Raw genomic sequence first — 15,952 nt, 5'->3', positions numbered from 1 at the left:
CACTGACCCCTCCTCCTCACAGAGAGACTGGGGGTCACTCCTGGTGTGGGGGTGCTCTTACAGCGAGGACTGGACACTGACCCCTCCTCCTCCTCACAGAGAGACTGGGGTCACTCCTGGTGTGGGGGTGCTCTTACAGCGAGGACTGGACACTGACCCCTCCTCCTCACAGAGAGACTGGGGGTCACTCCTGGTGTGGGGGTGCTCTTACAGCGAGGACTGGACACTGACCCCTCCTCCTCACAGAGAGACTGGGGGTCACTCCTGGTGTGGGGGTGCTCTTACAGTGAGGACTGGACACTGACCCCTCCTCCTCACAGAGAGACTGGGGTCACTCCTGGTGTGGGGGTGCTCTTACAGTGAGTACTGGACACTGACCCCTCCTCCTCCTCACAGAGAGACTGGGGGTCACTCCTGGTGTGGGGGTGCTCTTACAGTGAGGACTGGACACTGACCCCTCCTCCTCACAGAGAGACTGGGGGTCACTCCTGGTGTGGGGGTGCTCTTACAGCGAGGACTGGACACTGACCCCTCCTCCTCACAGAGAGACTGGGGTCACTCCTGGTGTGGGGGTGCTCTTACAGTGAGGACTGGACACTGACCCCTCCTCCTCACAGAGAGACTGGGGTCACTCCTGGTGTGGGGGTGCTCTTACAGCGAGGACTGGACACTGACCCCTCCTCCTCACAGAGAGACTGGGGTCACTCCTGGTGTGGGGGTGCTCTTACAGTGAGGACTGGACACTGACCCCTCCTCCTCACAGAGAGACTGGGGGTCACTCACATGCTGGGCGCGGGGCTCCCCCCGTCGGTGTCTGAATTGACCCCTCTGTCCAGGCTGTGGTCACTCTCGCCCTGCTGGGACACCCCGAGGACTGGGAGGGCTGTTCCCACGACCCTGCCCAGGGGTGACGTGACCCTCGCTGACCCCCGTGTGACACACACACACACGTCACACGCGCACCCCGCGTGAGCCAGCGCTGGTCCGACACCAGGCTGCCTCGGCAGTTCCCCAGTCCAGTTAATGGTTTGGTGCGCGTGCAGTACGCTCCCCACTGGGCTGGGGCTGATTCACTGGGCTGGTCGGGGCGGCGCTGCCTGCCTGCTCCGTGCGTCTGTCTGTGCGCGGCTCAGGGGCGGAGTCGACTGGCTCCGCAGAGACACGCGGAAGTGAGAGAGAGACACACCAGGGGGGAGAGAGAGAGACAGCTACAGACACACGGGAGAGAGAGAGCGAGAGAGGGAGGGACAGACAGCTACAGACACGCAGGAGAGAGAGAGAGACAGCTACAGACACACGGAAGAGAGAGAGAGAGAGAGCGAGAGAGGGAGGGTCAGACAGCTACAGACACGCAGGAGAGAGAGAGACAGCTACAGACACACGGAAGAGAGAGAGGGAGACAGCTCCAGACTCCAGGAGAGAGAGAGAGACAGCTCCAGACTCCAGACTCCAGGAGAGAGAGAGAGAGACAGCTCCAGACTCCAGGAGAGAGAGAGAGAGACAGCTCCAGACTCCGGGAGAGAGAGAGAGACAGCTCCAGACTCCAGACTCCAGACTCCAGAGGAGAGAGAGAGAGACAGCTCCAGACTCCGGGACCCGTCGCTGCTGCGCTTCTGGCCCAGATGACCCGCGGACCGGCCCTTCTCCTGGCGCTGGCCCTGTGCTGGCCGGCCAGCGGCGGTAAGGAAGATTCCGGTGGATGGTTTCTAGTTCCCTGGGTCCGTCGAGAGACTTTCTGCCCGTCGCCCTTCTCGGAAGCCGCTTCGTCCTGTGTCGAGAAACGCGAAAGTGAAACTAGTTTTGTTCGGACAGAAATACCCTTTTTTTAATCCTTTCTCTTTGTTTTGTTTTTGTTCTCTCCTGTCCCGCTTTTCGGTCAAATAAACACGTGAAACGCGTTCCTCCACTCCGGGTGCTAAAGTCGACATGATCAACTTATTAATTCTCATTTTTAGTGAAGTGCGTCGTTTCAAAGTCTCGGTGGAGCTGCTGTTCCGGGTTCAATTTCAACTGAAACCGCTCCTTCCATTGTGTGCAGAGTCCGATATTGACCTTCCCTTCGAAGAAACGGCCGTTCTGTTCTGTAGATTTTCCTATAGAGTCCTGTGTTGGAACAGGTCAAAATGGATGTCGAGGCGGGTCTACGGCCTTTTTACCGGGTTTAATCTGCTTTCATGAAGTGTTAAGAATATTATCGTACAGATGGAGATAGCTGGAGGAGACTCCCGTTGCGTTTTTACACTTGTTTTAACGATCTGTCAGTAAGAACTCCAGTGTACCACCACAGTACATGTACCGGCCACATGTGAGGTTCAGGTTCAAGTTCAGGTTCAGGTTCAAGTTCAGGTTCAAGTTCAGGTTCAGGTTCAAGTTCTCTATCGATCTATCGAAACCGAGGCGTGACAGCAGCCCGGCCCCCAGACCAGCAAAAAGAGGCGTCGGACTAGTCGAACAATTAAAAATCACGCGAGTACAGCGATGCGAAATAAACTCTGTAGAGGTAGGTGGGAGTGCAAAACGCGCTCCTAGTCGCTGTACAGCAGTCAAGTACGTGCGAAACGCGCGCAGATACAGAGATCTACAGACTGACAGGACCACAGCACACAAGTACACGAGAGAAACAGGCTGCCCCTAGACCGGCAGATGAGGCTGCTGGATGGTGGGGGTGGAGGGGATCCCCATTACCTGTACGGCGCTCTGAGTGGAGTGTCCAGAAAAGCGCTATAGACGTGGAAGCAGTTGTTATTGCCCACGGAGATCAGAGAGTCACCTTCTCTAAACTCCTTCAGATCCAGACCCCAAACCCTCTTCTTCAGAAGAGCCTTTCCTGAACTGGTTCCATTCTTCACCCCTCTGCTCTTCTTAATACCACCTTCCACGGTCTCCTCTATTGGTATTGTTGTGTTGTTGCAATTATGTTCAGTTGGGCAGCTGCGTCAGCATGCGTAGGCTGCAAAGGAACAAGTAACAGGTTTATTCCCTGCTGGAAAAAAAGAAGAAAGAGAACACAACGTTTCGGCCGTGGAGCACACCTGAAGAAGGCTCCACGGCCGAAACGTTGTGTTCTCTTTCTTCTTTTTTTCAGCAGGGAAGAAACCTGTTCCTTGTTCCTTTGTTGTAATTATAATTGTGTCCTATCTTGTGAAATCTTCTTATTTATTGTTGTAGCCTTCTTATTTATTGTTATTGTCCTCCTGTAAAGCGCTTTGAGAAGCCACCTTTAAAGGCGCTATATAAAATAACGTTTATTATTATTACTATTATTATTATTATTGTAATTATTAGACGAAGGGCCGGCAGTCCTGACTTAGCCAGGTGCAGCCCTCCAGCTCTGTAATCGCCTCGGCCAGCGTGTTGTTCTGTGTGTGTGTGTGTCTGTTCGCTTGCGGTCTGGGGATCCCCTCCTCTGTCCTCTGGATCATCCGAACCCTAAAACCCCCCCGGCAGCGCTCACGCACGTCATTATGCACCCAGAGTGAAACGGTCTGGGGACGAGTGAAAATCGACCCGGAGACCTGTCGGCAGGCCGTTTCGAATCGTAATAACTTACTAAATCTTTGTTTTACTTAGTTTAATATTTTTTTTCCCCCATAATGCGTATTCATAGTGTAATATGTAGCCCCTGACGGTGTTTCTTTTATATTTATACACGTTATACGCGCCCTTGCTAGTGTTGTAGTTTGTTGCCGCGGCGGTGTTGTTGTGGTTTTTGGCTGAACTTGTTTTCAAAAAAAAATATATATTCTCCAACGTGCGCCGCTCGGGTCGGGCTGGCGACCGGTGACGTCAGAGGCGCGCCGCGCCCCCCGATTGGCGGAGAGCGCCGAGCCCCGCCCCCTCTCCCCCGGAAGAGAGTCGGAGTCGCTCGGCCGGTGTGTGGGTGTGTGTGGCGTCGCTGGGAAAACATGGACAAGAGTCGGGAAAGCGGGCGTCCCGTCGGGCCCGGAGGGTGGATCCTGAGCGCCGGGACACGGGGGAGGGGGCCGGGGGCGCTACGCTGGCGGCGGGCGGTGAGTGTCGCCCTGAAAGCGAAACTAAACTTCGAGAAGAGAAAAACAGGAGGCGTGGCGTCGTGTTGTTACTGCTGTTCGTGACGTCACCCCCGCCCTGGACTCGGCAGTCTCTTCAGTCTGGAGGGAGGGTCCCACACTGACAGGCTGGAGGAACTGAGTCTCTTCAGTCTGGAGGGAGTGTCCCACACTGACAGGCTGAGGGAACTGAGTCTCTTCAGTCTGGAGGGAGTGTCCCACACTGACAGGCTGAGGGAACTGAGTCTCTTCAGTCTGGAGGGAGGGTCCCACACTGACAGGCTGGGGGAACTGAGTCTCTTCAGTCTGAAGGGAGTGTCCCTTCAGACTGAAGAGACTCGGTGTCCCACACTGACAGGCTGGGGGAACTGAGTCTCTTCAGTCTGGAGGGAGTGTCCCACACTGACAGGCTGAGGGAACTGAGTCTCTTCAGTCTGAAGGGAGGGTCCCACACTGACAGGCTGGAGGAACTGAGTCTCTTCAGTCTGGAGGGAGTGTCCCACACTGACAGGCTGAGGGAACTGAGTCTCTTCAGTCTGGAGGGAGGGTCCCACACTGACAGGCTGAGGGAACTGAGTCTCTTCAGTCTGGAGGGAGGGTCCCACACTGACAGGCTGAGGGAACTGAGTCTCTTCAGTCTGGAGGGAGGGTCCCACACTGACAGGCTGAGGGAACTGAATCTCTTCAGTCTGAAGGGAGTGTCCCACACTGACAGGCTGGAGGAACTGAGTCTCTTCAGTCTGAAGGGAGTCTCCCACACTGACAGGCTGAGGGAACTGAGTCTCTTCAGTCTGAAGGGAGTGTCCCACACTGACAGGCTGAGGGAACTGAGTCTCTTCAGTCTGGAGGGAGGGTCCCACACTGACTCCCTTCAGAGTGTCCCACACTGACAGGCTGAGGGAACTGAGTCTCTTCAGTCTGAAGGGAGTGTCCCACACTGACAGGCTGAGGGAACTGAGTCTCTTCAGTCTGGAGGGAGTGTCCCACACTGTGTGTACTGGAGTGTCCAGTCAGTGTGTGTGTATTAACCCCCCTCTCTCTCTGTTCCAGAGAGACACTCCCTGCACTATATATACACTGCCCTCTCCAAGCCTGTAGATGGCATCCCTGAGTTCACAGCTATGGGGGTGCTGAACGACAGGCAGATCGATTACTATGACAACTGGATCATGCAGAAGATTCCCAAGCAGAGCTGGATGAAGACAAACATGGGTCAGGAATACTGGGAGAAGGGAACCCAGTCCAGGAAGAGCAAGGAGCAGTGGTTCAAAGTCAACGTTGGGATTCTGATGGACCGGATGAGACAGAACAACTCTGGTGAGCTGGACATCATGTGTCTCCTGTCCTGAAGTCTGTGTACCTCCTCCTGTGTCTGTATGAACCCCTCTCTCTCTCAGGGCAGTGTGTGTATGAACCCCTCTCTCTCTCTCAGGGCACTGTGTGTGTATGAACCCCTCTTTCTCTCTCAGGACAGTGTGTGTGTATGAACCCCTCTCTCTCTCTCAGGGCAGTGTGTGTGTGAACCCGTCTCTCTCTCTCAGGGCAGTGTGTGTGTGAACCCCTCTCTCTCTCTCAGGGCAGTGTGTGTGTGAACCCCTCTCTCTCTCTCAGGGCACTGTGTGTGTATGAACCCCTCTCTCTCTCTCAGGGCACTGTGTGTGTATGAACCCCTCTCTCTCTCTCAGGGCAGTGTGTGTGTGAACCTGTCTCTCTCTCTCAGGGCAGTGTGTGTATGAACCCCTCTCTCTCTCTCAGGGCAGTGTGTGTGTGAACCCCTCTCTCTCTCTCAGGGCAGTGTGTGTGTGAACCTGTCTCTCTCTCTCAGGGCACTGTGTGTGTGAACCTGTCTCTCTCTCTCAGGGCACTGTGTGTGTGAACCCGTCTCTCTCTCTCAGGGCACTGTGTGTGTGAACCTGTCTCTCTCTCTCAGGGCACTGTGTGTGTGAACCTGTCTCTCTCTCTCAGGGCACTGTGTGTGTGAACCTGTCTCTCTCTCTCAGGGCACTGTGTGTCTGAACCTGTCTCTCTCTCTCAGGGCACTGTGTGTCTGAACCTGTCTCTCTCTCTCAGGGCACTGTGTGTCTGAACCTGTCTCTCTCTCTCTCAGATCTCCATATTCTCCAGTGGATGCACGGCTGTGAAATCGAGGTGCAGCCTGGCTCTAAACCCCAGTTCCTGAGGGGCTACGATCAGTACAGCTACGATGGGCGGGACTTCCTGTCTTTCGATGAGTCCAAAATGCAGTGGGTGGCGCCGGTCTGGCCCGCTGAGCCCACGAAGCACAAGTGGGACAACGAGCAGATTCTGAACCAGTACACCAAGGGCTACCTGGAGAGGGAGTGTGTGGACTGGTTGACCAAGTTCCTGGGGTTCGGAGAGCAGCAGATCAAGAAGTCTGGTCAGTGTGCTGGACAGAGTGTGGTCAGTGTGCTGGACAGAGTGTGGTCAGTGTGCTGGACAGAGTGTGGTCAGTGTGCACCAGTGTGTGGTCAGTGTGCTGGAATGTGTGGTCAGTGGACCAGTGTGTGGTCAGGGTCAGGAATGTGTGGAGAGTGCACCAGTGTGTGGTCAGTGTGCTGGAATGTGAGGTCAGTGGACCAGTGTGTGGTCAGGGTCAGGAGTGTGTGGTCAGTGTACCAGTGTGTGGTCAGGGTCAGGAGTGTGTGGTCAGTGCACCAGTGTGTGGTCAATGTGCTGGGCAGTGTGGTCAGTGCACCAGTGTGTGGTCAGTGTGCTGGAATGTGTGGTCAGTGCACCAGTGTGTGGTCAGTGTGCTGGAATGTGTGGTCAGTGTACCAGTGTGTGGTCAGGGTCAGGAGTATGTGGACAGTGCTGGTCAGTGTGGACAGCGTGTGTCCAGTACACAGAGCCAGACAGATCAGAAAGTGTTTGGTCGGTAGTGAGTGCTGACTGTGGACAGTGTCCAGTCGGTCAGTGGCTGTGCCTGCAGTAACCCTCTCCTCCCCCACCTGTCTCAGTTCCCCCTGATGTCCACATGTTTGCCAAGAGGTCACTGACCCCCGGCCAGCTCACGCTGACCTGCCTGGCCACGGGCTTCTACCCCCCCGACGTCCAGGTGGACCTCTACCGGGACGGGGTCATGCTGCTGGAGAAGGACAGGGTGCTGTCCAGTGGGGTCAGGCCCAACGGCGCTGAGGAAGACACCTACCAGCTGAGGAAGAGTCTGGAGATCCGGGAGACGGACAAGAGGAGCTACAGCTGTGAGGTCAAACACAGCAGCCTGAAAGAGCCTGTCGTCAGGCAGTGGGGTAAGGATAGGGGCTCTGGCGTGCGTGCGTGCGTGCGACGGGGGCTCTGGTGTGCGTGCGTGCGTGCGACGGGGGCTCTGGTGTGCGTGCGTGCGAGAGGGGCTCTGGTGTGCGTGCGTGCGTGCGAGAGGGGCTCTGGTGTGCGTGCGTGCGTGCGAGAGGGGCTCTGGTGTGCATGCGTGCGTGCGACAGGGGCTCTGGTGTGCGTGCGACAGGGGCTCTGGTGTGCGTGCGTGCGAGAGGGGCTCTGGTGTGCGTGCGTGCGTGCGACGGGCTCTGGTGTGCGTGCGTGCGTGCGACAGGGGCTCTGGTGTGCGTGCGTGCGTGCGTGCGACAGGGGCTCTGGTGTGCGTGCGTGCGTGCGTGCGACAGGGGCTCTGGTGTGCGTGCGTGCGTGCGACAGGGGCTCTGGTGTGCGTGCGTGCGTGCGACGGGCTCTGGTGTGCGTGCGTGCGTGCGACAGGGGCTCTGGTGTGCGTGCGTGCGTGCGACAGGGGCTCTGGTGTGCGTGCGTGCGTGCGACAGGGGCTCTGGTGTGCGTGCGTGCGTGCGACAGGGGCTCTGGTGTGCGTGCGTGCGTGCGACAGGGGCTCTGGTGTGCGTGCGTGCGTGCGACGGGCTCTGGTGTGCGTGCGTGCGTGCGACGGGCTCTGGTGTGCGTGCGTGCGTGCGTGCGACGGGCTCTGGTGTGCGTGCGTGCGTGCGACGGGCTCTGGTGTGCGTGCGTGCGTGCGACGGGCTCTGGTGTGCGTGCGTGCGTGCGTGCGACGGGCTCTGGTGTGCGTGCGTGCGTGCGTGCGTGCGACGGGCTCTGGTGTGCGTGCGTGCGTGCGACGGGCTCTGGTGTGCGTGCGTGCGTGCGACGGGCTCTGGTGTGCGTGCGTGCGACGGGCTCTGGTGTGCGTGCGTGCGTGCGACGGGCTCTGGTGTGCGTGCGTGCGTGCGTGCGACGGGCTCTGGTGTGCGTGCGTGCGTGCGTGCGACGGGCTCTGGTGTGCGTGCGTGCGTGCGTGCGACGGGCTCTGGTGTGCGTGCGTGCGTGCGTGCGACGGGCTCTGGTGTGCGTGCGTGCGTGCGACGGGCTCTGGTGTGCGTGCGTGCGACGGGCTCTGGTGTGCGTGCGTGCGACGGGCTCTGGTGTGCGTGCGTGCGAGCGAGAGGGGCTCTGGTGTGCGTGCGAGCGAGAGGGGCTCTGGTGTGCGTGCGTGCGAGCGAGAGGGGCTCTGGTGTGCGTGCGTGCGAGCGAGAGGGGCTCTGGTGTGCGTGCGTGCGTGCGAGCGAGAGGGGCTCTGGTGTGCGTGCGTGCGTGCGTGCGAGCGAGAGGGGCTCTGGTGTGCGTGCGTGCGTGCGACAGGGGCTCTGGTGTGCTTGCACGTGCTCGAGTGTGCACGCCTGAGGGGGGTCTGGCGTGTGCCGAACCACGGCGCGACACTCCCGTCTCTCACCCCTGCTCCGCTCCACTGAGCCCCGTCTCCCTGTCTGTCTCCCCGCGTCTCCAGAACGCACGGTGTGGGTCCCCCCCGCCTCCCCGCCCAGTAACCTCCCCATCGTTGTGTCGGTCGTCCTGCTGGTGGTGGCGCTGGTCGCAGGCGGGGCGGCCCTGGCCTTCTTCGCCCACAGGAGGAAGAAAGGTGAGAGAGTCCGCAGCCCCGCCGGGTCCCGTTGTCTCCTCGAGCTCCGACCCCTTCGCAGGCGTCGCGTCCTCCCGATCGTCGTGCTGTGACCCGGTGCCGGTGTTTAATGTGTGACATTCGTGTGTGTTTTTTATTTTTTTAGCATCTGGTTCAGACTCTTCGGGCTCTCCCCGCAGTAAGTACAGTGTTTCGTTTTCATCTGTCTGTGCTCTGCGGCTCTGCGCCCCTGCAGTGGAGTCTCAGCGAGCCTGTCTGTGCTCTGCGCCCCTGCAGTGGAGTCCCAGCGAGCCTGTCTGTGCTCTGCGGCTCTGCGCCCCTGCAGTGGAGTCTCAGCGAGCCTGTCTGTGCTCTGCGGCTCTGCGCCCCTGCAGTGGAGTCCCAGCGAGCCTGTCTGTGCTCTGCGCCCCTGCAGTGGAGTCCCAGCGAGCCTGTCTGTGCTCTGCGCCCCTGCAGTGGAGTCTCAGCGAGCCTGTCTGTGCTCTGCGCCCCTGCAGTGGAGTCTCAGCGAGCCTGTCTGTGCCCTGCGCCCCTGCAGTGGAGTCCCAGCGAGCCTGTCTGTGCTCTGCGCCCCTGCAGTGGAGTCTCAGCGAGCCTGTCTGTGCCCTGCGGCTCTGCGCCCCTGCAGTGGAGTCTCAGCGAGCCTGTCTGTGCTCTGCGCCCCTGCAGTGGAGTCTCAGCGAGCCTGTCTGTGCTCTGCGCCCCTGCAGTGGAGTCTCAGCGAGCCTGTCTGTGCTCTGCGCCCCTGCAGTGGAGTCTCAGCGAGCCTGTCTGTGCTCTGCGCCCCTGCAGTGGAGTCTCAGCGAGCCTGTCTGTGCTCTGCGCCCCTGCAGTGGAGTCTCAGCGAGCCTGTCTGTGCTCTGCGCCCCTGCAGTGGAGTCTCAGCGAGCCTGTCTGTGCTCTGCGCCCCTGCAGTGGAGTCTCAGCGAGCCTGTCTGTGCTCTGCGGCTCTGCGCCCCTGCAGTGGAGTCTCAGCGAGCCTGTCTGTGCTCTGCGGCTCTGCGCCCCTGCAGTGGAGTCTCAGCGAGCCTGTCTGTGCTCTGCGGCTCTGCGCCCCTGCAGTGGAGTCTCAGCGAGCCTGTCTGTGCTCTGCGGCTCTGCGCCCCTGCAGTGGAGTCTCAGCGAGCCTGTCTGTGCTCTGCGGCTCTGCGCCCCTGCAGTGGAGTCTCAGCGAGCCTGTCTGTGCTCTGCGCCCCTGCAGTGGAGTCTCAGCGAGCCTGTCTGTGCTCTGCGCCCCTGCAGTGGAGTCTCAGCGAGCCTGTCTGTGCTCTGCGCCCCTGCAGTGGAGTCTCAGCGAGCCTGTCTGTGCTCTGCGGCTCTGACCCCTGCAGTGGAGTCTCAGCGAGCCTGTCTGTGCTCTGCGGCTCTGACCCCTGCAGTGGAGTCTCAGCGAGCCTGTCTGTGCTCTGCGGCTCTGCGCCCCTGCAGTGGAGTCTCAGCGAGCCTGTCTGTGCTCTGCGCCCCTGCAGTGGAGTCTCAGCGAGCCTGTCTGTGCTCTGCGGCTCTGACCCCTGCAGTGGAGTCTCAGCGAGCCTGTCTGTGCTCTGCGGCTCTGACCCCTGCAGTGGAGTCTCAGCGAGCCTGTCTGTGCTCTGCGCCCCTGCAGTGGAGTCCCAGCGAGCCTGTCTGTGCTCTGCGGCTCTGCGCTGCGCTGGGTGGTGGTGGTGATGATGATCACGGTGACTGACTGAGGTGTTCCTCTCTCAACAGGCTCTGACACCGATCTGCAAACTAACGGTGAGTTTTCCGCGGGTCAGGCCGCAGTGTAGGGGGAGGGTAGGGTGTCGTGCGTGTGTGAAGGAGAGAGGGAGGGAGCGAGGACACCCCAACCGGAGACACTGGCGATGGCGGCCAGTGTGGTCAGTGCCGGTCATTCTGCTGGCCTGACCGGGGTGCGGAGGGGAACTGCAGGGTGGGGGGGGGTGGTGTCTCCTCACCTGGACCACGGGGTACAGACCCGCAGGCGGTGAAGACCAAGGGGGACAGTCACGGGTTCTCTGCACACAGGAAACATAAGTTTAACTCTCTCTTGCAGAGAGCCCCATCTACACTGGTAAAGAGAACCACACCCAGGACGGCAAGACCATCTCCAACGGCAACAGTAAGCTGACCTTTTTTGGGGGTTTTAACTCCTCTCTCTCTCTCAGTGCAGTGTTCATGTACTGGAGTGTCCAGTCAGTGTGTGTGTGTGAACCCCTCTCTCTCTCAGTGCAGTGTTCATGTACTGGAGTGTCCAGTCAGTGTGTCTGTATGAACCCCTCTCTCTCTCAGTGCAGTGTTCATGTACTGGAGTGTCCAGTCAGTGTGTCTGTATGAACCCCTCTCTCTCTCTCAGTGCAGTGTTCATGTCCTGGAGTGTCCAGTCAGGGTGTCTGTATGAACCCCTCTCTCTCTCAGTGCAGTGTTCATGTACTGGAGTGTCCAGTCAGTGTGTGTGTATGAACCCCTCTCTCTCTCAGTGCAGTGTTCATGTACTGGAGTGTCCAGTCAGTGTGTGTGTATGAACCCCTCTCTCTCTCAGTGCAGTGTTCATGTACTGGAGTGTCCAGTCAGTGTGTCTGTATGAACCCCTCTCTCTCTCAGTGCAGTGTTCATGTACTGGAGTGTCCAGTCAGTGTGTCTGTATGAACCCCTCTCTCTCTCTCAGTGCAGTGTTCATGTACTGGAGTGTCCAGTCAGTGTGTGTGTATGAACCCCTCTCTCTCTCAGTGCAGTGTTCATGTACTGGAGTGTCCAGTCAGTGTGTGTGTGTGAACCCCTCTCTCTCTCAGTGCAGTGTTCATGTACTGGAGTGTCCAGTCAGTGTGTGTGTGAACCCCTCTCTCTCTCAGTGCAGTGTTCATGTACTGGAGTGTCCAGTCAGTGTGTGTGTGTGAACCCCTCTCTCTCTCAGTGCAGTGTTCATGTACTGGAGTGTCCAGTCAGTGTGTGTGTGAACCCCTCTCTCTCTCAGTGCAGTGTTCATGTACTGGAGTGTCCAGTCAGTGTGTGTGTATGAACCCCTCTCTCTCTCAGTGCAGTGTTCATGTACTGGAGTGTCCAGTCAGTGTGTCTGTGTGAACCCCTCTCTCTCTCAGTGCAGTGTTCATGTACTGGAGTGTCCAGTCAGTGTGTGTGTATGAACCCCTCTCTCTCTCAGTGCAGTGTTCATGTACTGGAGTGTCCAGTCAGTGTGTGTGTGTGAACCCCTCTCTCTCTCAGTGCAGTGTTCATGTACTGGAGTGTCCAGTCAGTGTGTGTGTGAACCCCTCTCTCTCTCAGTGCAGTGTTCATGTACTGGAGTGTCCAGTCAGTGTGTGTGTATGAACCCCTCTCTCTCTCAGTGCAGTGTTCATGTACTGGAGTGTCCAGTCAGTGTGTCTGTGTGAACCCCTCTCTCTCTCAGTGCAGTGTTCATGTACTGGAGTGTCCAGTCAGTGTGTGTGTATGAACCCCTCTCTCTCTCAGTGCAGTGTTCATGTACTGGAGTGTCCAGTCAGTGTGTCTGTGTGAACCCCTCTCTCTCTCAGTGCAGTGTTCATGTACTGGAGTGTCCAGTCAGTGTGTGTGTGTATTAACCCCTCTGTCTCTCAGTGCAGTGTTCATGTACTGGAGTGTCCAGTCAGTGTGTCTGTATGAACCCCTCTCTCTCTCAGTGCAGTGTTCATGTACTGGAGTGTCCAGTCAGTGTGTCTGTATGAACCCCTCTCTCTCTCTCAGTGCAGTGTTCATGTACTGGAGTGTCCAGTCAGTGTGTGTGTATGAACCCCTCTCTCTCTCAGTGCAGTGTTCATGTACTGGAGTGTCCAGTCAGTGTGTGTGTGTGAACCCCTCTCTCTCTCAGTGCAGTGTTCATGTACTGGAGTGTCCAGTCAGTGTGTGTGTGAACCCCTCTCTCTCTCAGTGCAGTGTTCATGTACTGGAGTGTCCAGTCAGTGTGTGTGTGTGAACCCCTCTCTCTCTCAGTGCAGTGTTCATGTACTGGAGTGTCCAGTCAGTGTGTGTGTGAACCCCTCTCTCTCTCAGTGCAGTGTTCATGTACTGGAGTGTCCAGTCAGTGTGTGTGTATGAACCCCTCTCTCTCTCAGTGCAGTGTTCATGTACTGGAGTGTCCAGTCAGTGTGTCTGTGTGAACCCCTCTCTCTCTCAGTGCAGTGTTCATGTACTGGAGTGTCCAGTCAGTGTGTGTGTATGAACCCCTCTCTCTCTCAGTGCAGTGTTCATGTACTGGAGTGTCCAGTCAGTGTGTGTGTGTGAACCCCTCTCTCTCTCAGTGCAGTGTTCATGTACTGGAGTGTCCAGTCAGTGTGTGTGTGAACCCCTCTCTCTCTCAGTGCAGTGTTCATGTACTGGAGTGTCCAGTCAGTGTGTGTGTATGAACCCCTCTCTCTCTCAGTGCAGTGTTCATGTACTGGAGTGTCCAGTCAGTGTGTCTGTGTGAACCCCTCTCTCTCTCAGTGCAGTGTTCATGTACTGGAGTGTCCAGTCAGTGTGTGTGTATGAACCCCTCTCTCTCTCAGTGCAGTGTTCATGTACTGGAGTGTCCAGTCAGTGTGTCTGTGTGAACCCCTCTCTCTCTCAGTGCAGTGTTCATGTACTGGAGTGTCCAGTCAGTGTGTCTGTGTGAACCCCTCTCTCTCTCAGTGCAGTGTTCATGTACTGGAGTGTCCAGTCAGTGTGTGTGTGTATTAACCCCTCTGTCTCTCTCTCTCTCCCAGGTGTATCAGTGCCCTTGATCTCTAATGGAGGACAGACCCAGCCTAATGGTGGCTTGATCCCAGAGGGTGTGCCCTTTGTGCTACCTGTCTAGTCAGTGTAACCCTGTCCCCACACTGTCCCCACACTGTCCCCTGAGCTACTCTCCTCTTCCGGATGACTCCACAGATCCTCATGAGCACTTCTGCACTCCTGTCGGCCCAGCCTGAGTACACACCGGCCCCGGCAGCAAAGGGTTAAGGGAAGCACGAGCAGATCTGGGATCCAGTCTGCGACGTGTGAATTAATTAGGACCAATCTGCGGATCTCTTCTGCAGCTTGTTCATTAATTATAGAGACAATCTGCGGATCTCTTCTGCAGCTTGTTCATTAATTATAGAGACAATCTCCAGATCTCTTCAGAAGCTTGTTAATTAATTATAGAGACAATCTGCGGATCTCTTCTGCAGCTTGTTCATTAATTATAGAGACAATCTCCAGATCTCTTCAGAAGCTTGTTAATTAATTATAGAGACAATCTGCGGATCTCTTCTGCAGCTTGTTCATTAATTATAGAGACAATCTCCAGATCTCTTCTGCAGCTTGTTCATTAATTATAGAGACAATCTGCGGATCTCTTCTGCAGCTTGTTCATTAATTATAGAGACAATCTGCGGATCTCTTCAGAAGCTTGTTAATTAATTATAGAGACAATCTCCAGATCTCTTCAGAAGCTTGTTAATTAATTATAGAGACAATCTCCAGATCTCTTCAGAAGCTTGTTAATTAATTATAGAGACAATCTGCGGATCTCTTCTGCGACTTGTTAATTAATTATAGAGACAATCTCCAGATCTCTTCAGCAGCTTGTTAATTAATTATAGAGACAGTCTCCGGATTTCTTCAGAAGCTTGTTAATTAATTATAGAGACAATTTCCAGATCTCTTTAGCAGCTTGTTAAGTAATTATAGAGACAATCTGCGGATCTCTTCAGAAGCTTGTTAATTAATTATAGAGACAATTTCCAGATCTCTTCAGCAGCTTGTTAAGTAATTATAGAGACAATCTGCAGATCTCTTCAACAGCTTGTTAATGAATTATAGAGCCAGTTTTGGGGTCTCTTCTGCGACGTGCGCTGAGGCAGAGAGAGATTTTGCGTTTTTTACCATGTTCGTTTCATTATTTTATCTGCTGTGGCAACACTGATTGTACTCGTCGGCCATGCTCGTCAAGCCCCTTGAACTGAACTGACGGGATTCTCCTCTGCGCGGCGCTAGGGGGCGCTCTTAACACGCGCTCGTCCGTCTGTATTCACGAGAGGTGCGCACTTTCACTTTCTCGACTGGCCTTGGCCTTTAATCTGTATATAATCGGCGTATATCATCATCCTTTTTAGGCAAGCGAAGATTTCAGATGAAATTGCATTTAAAAGATGTTGTTTTTTCCAAATCAGTATTTTTATATCCTGTCTCTGTGTGTCTGTGTCTCGTTGGTAAACGAGAGAAATTCGGCGTGATGCTCATGTGAGGTAATAAAGCTATATTCTTGTGAAACTCCGCGATGGCGGTCTCGGCCAGTTTGTCTTCGCTCCCAGCGGGGGTCAAAGGTCACCAGCGGCGCGGCGCGGCGCTGGGAGGGGGTCTGCAGCCCGGAGGCTCTGGCCCGTCGCTCTGCGCAGGGCCTGACTCAGACGCTGGGGTCCTGGGTCTGGGAGGGTGACGGGTCGGGGGGCTGTGCGCAGGGCCTGACTCAGACGCTGGGGTCCTGGGTCTGGGAGGGTGACGGGTCGGGGGGCTGTGCGCAGGGCCTGACTCAGACGCTGGGGTCCTGGGTCTGGGAGGGTGACGGGGGCTGTGCGCAGGGCCTGACTCAGACGCTGGGGTCCTGGGTCTGGGAGGGTGACGGGTCGGGAGCCAGCAGGGGGCGCTCTCACCCAGCTCACAGCCCACTGGAGCCCAGCTGGGGGAGCCTGGCCAGTACCTGGAGGGGAGACTCCTGGGAGAGGTGTGAGTGGGGCCAGCAGGGGGCGCTCTCACCCAGCTCACAGCCCCACTGGAGCCCAGCTGGGGGAGCCTGGCCAGTACCTGGAGGGGAGACTCCTGGGAGAGGTGTGAGTGGGGCCAGCAGGGGGCGCTCTCACCCAGCTCACAGCCCACTGGAGCTCAGCAGGGGGAGCCTGGCCAGTACCTGGAGGGGAGACTCCTGGGAGAGGTGTGAGTGGGGCCAGCAGGGGGCGCTCTCACCCAGCTCACAGACCACTGGAGCCCAGCAGGTGTGAGCCTGGCCAGTACCTGGAGGGGAGACTCCTGGGAGGAGAGCTGAGGCTGCTGCTGGAGGAGGTGTGAGTGG

The 15,952-nt window shown here is 56.9% G+C and overlaps 1 protein-coding gene across 2 annotated transcripts; it reads left to right on the top strand.

The window, feature by feature from the left end:
- Positions 1-1,382: 1,382 nt before the first annotated feature.
- LOC138243433 (class I histocompatibility antigen, F10 alpha chain-like) lies at positions 1,383-15,159 on the top strand. 2 transcript variants are annotated; one of them, XM_069199034.1, is made up of 9 exons: positions 1,383-1,680; positions 5,079-5,345; positions 6,136-6,426; positions 7,007-7,297; positions 8,797-8,928; positions 9,074-9,106; positions 10,639-10,665; positions 10,964-11,029; positions 13,626-15,159. In XM_069199034.1, the coding sequence occupies exons 1-9, from the start codon at positions 1,623-1,625 to the stop codon at positions 13,715-13,717; spliced, it is 1,257 nt and encodes a 418-aa protein (XP_069055135.1). In that variant the 5' UTR covers positions 1,383-1,622; the 3' UTR covers positions 13,718-15,159. The 2 variants fall into 2 exon arrangements, with proteins under 2 accessions (XP_069055135.1, XP_069055136.1); XM_069199035.1 differs by having other exon boundaries at positions 1,384-1,680; positions 10,639-10,666; positions 11,007-11,029.
- Positions 15,160-15,952: the final 793 nt, after the last annotated feature.

Source organism: Lepisosteus oculatus, chromosome 14, assembly GCF_040954835.1.
Source record: "Lepisosteus oculatus isolate fLepOcu1 chromosome 14, fLepOcu1.hap2, whole genome shotgun sequence".
Lineage (NCBI taxonomy): Eukaryota > Metazoa > Chordata > Actinopteri > Semionotiformes > Lepisosteidae > Lepisosteus > Lepisosteus oculatus.
The sequence above is the reverse complement of the archived record's forward strand: the minus strand, read 5'-3'. Positions and strand labels throughout refer to the sequence as shown.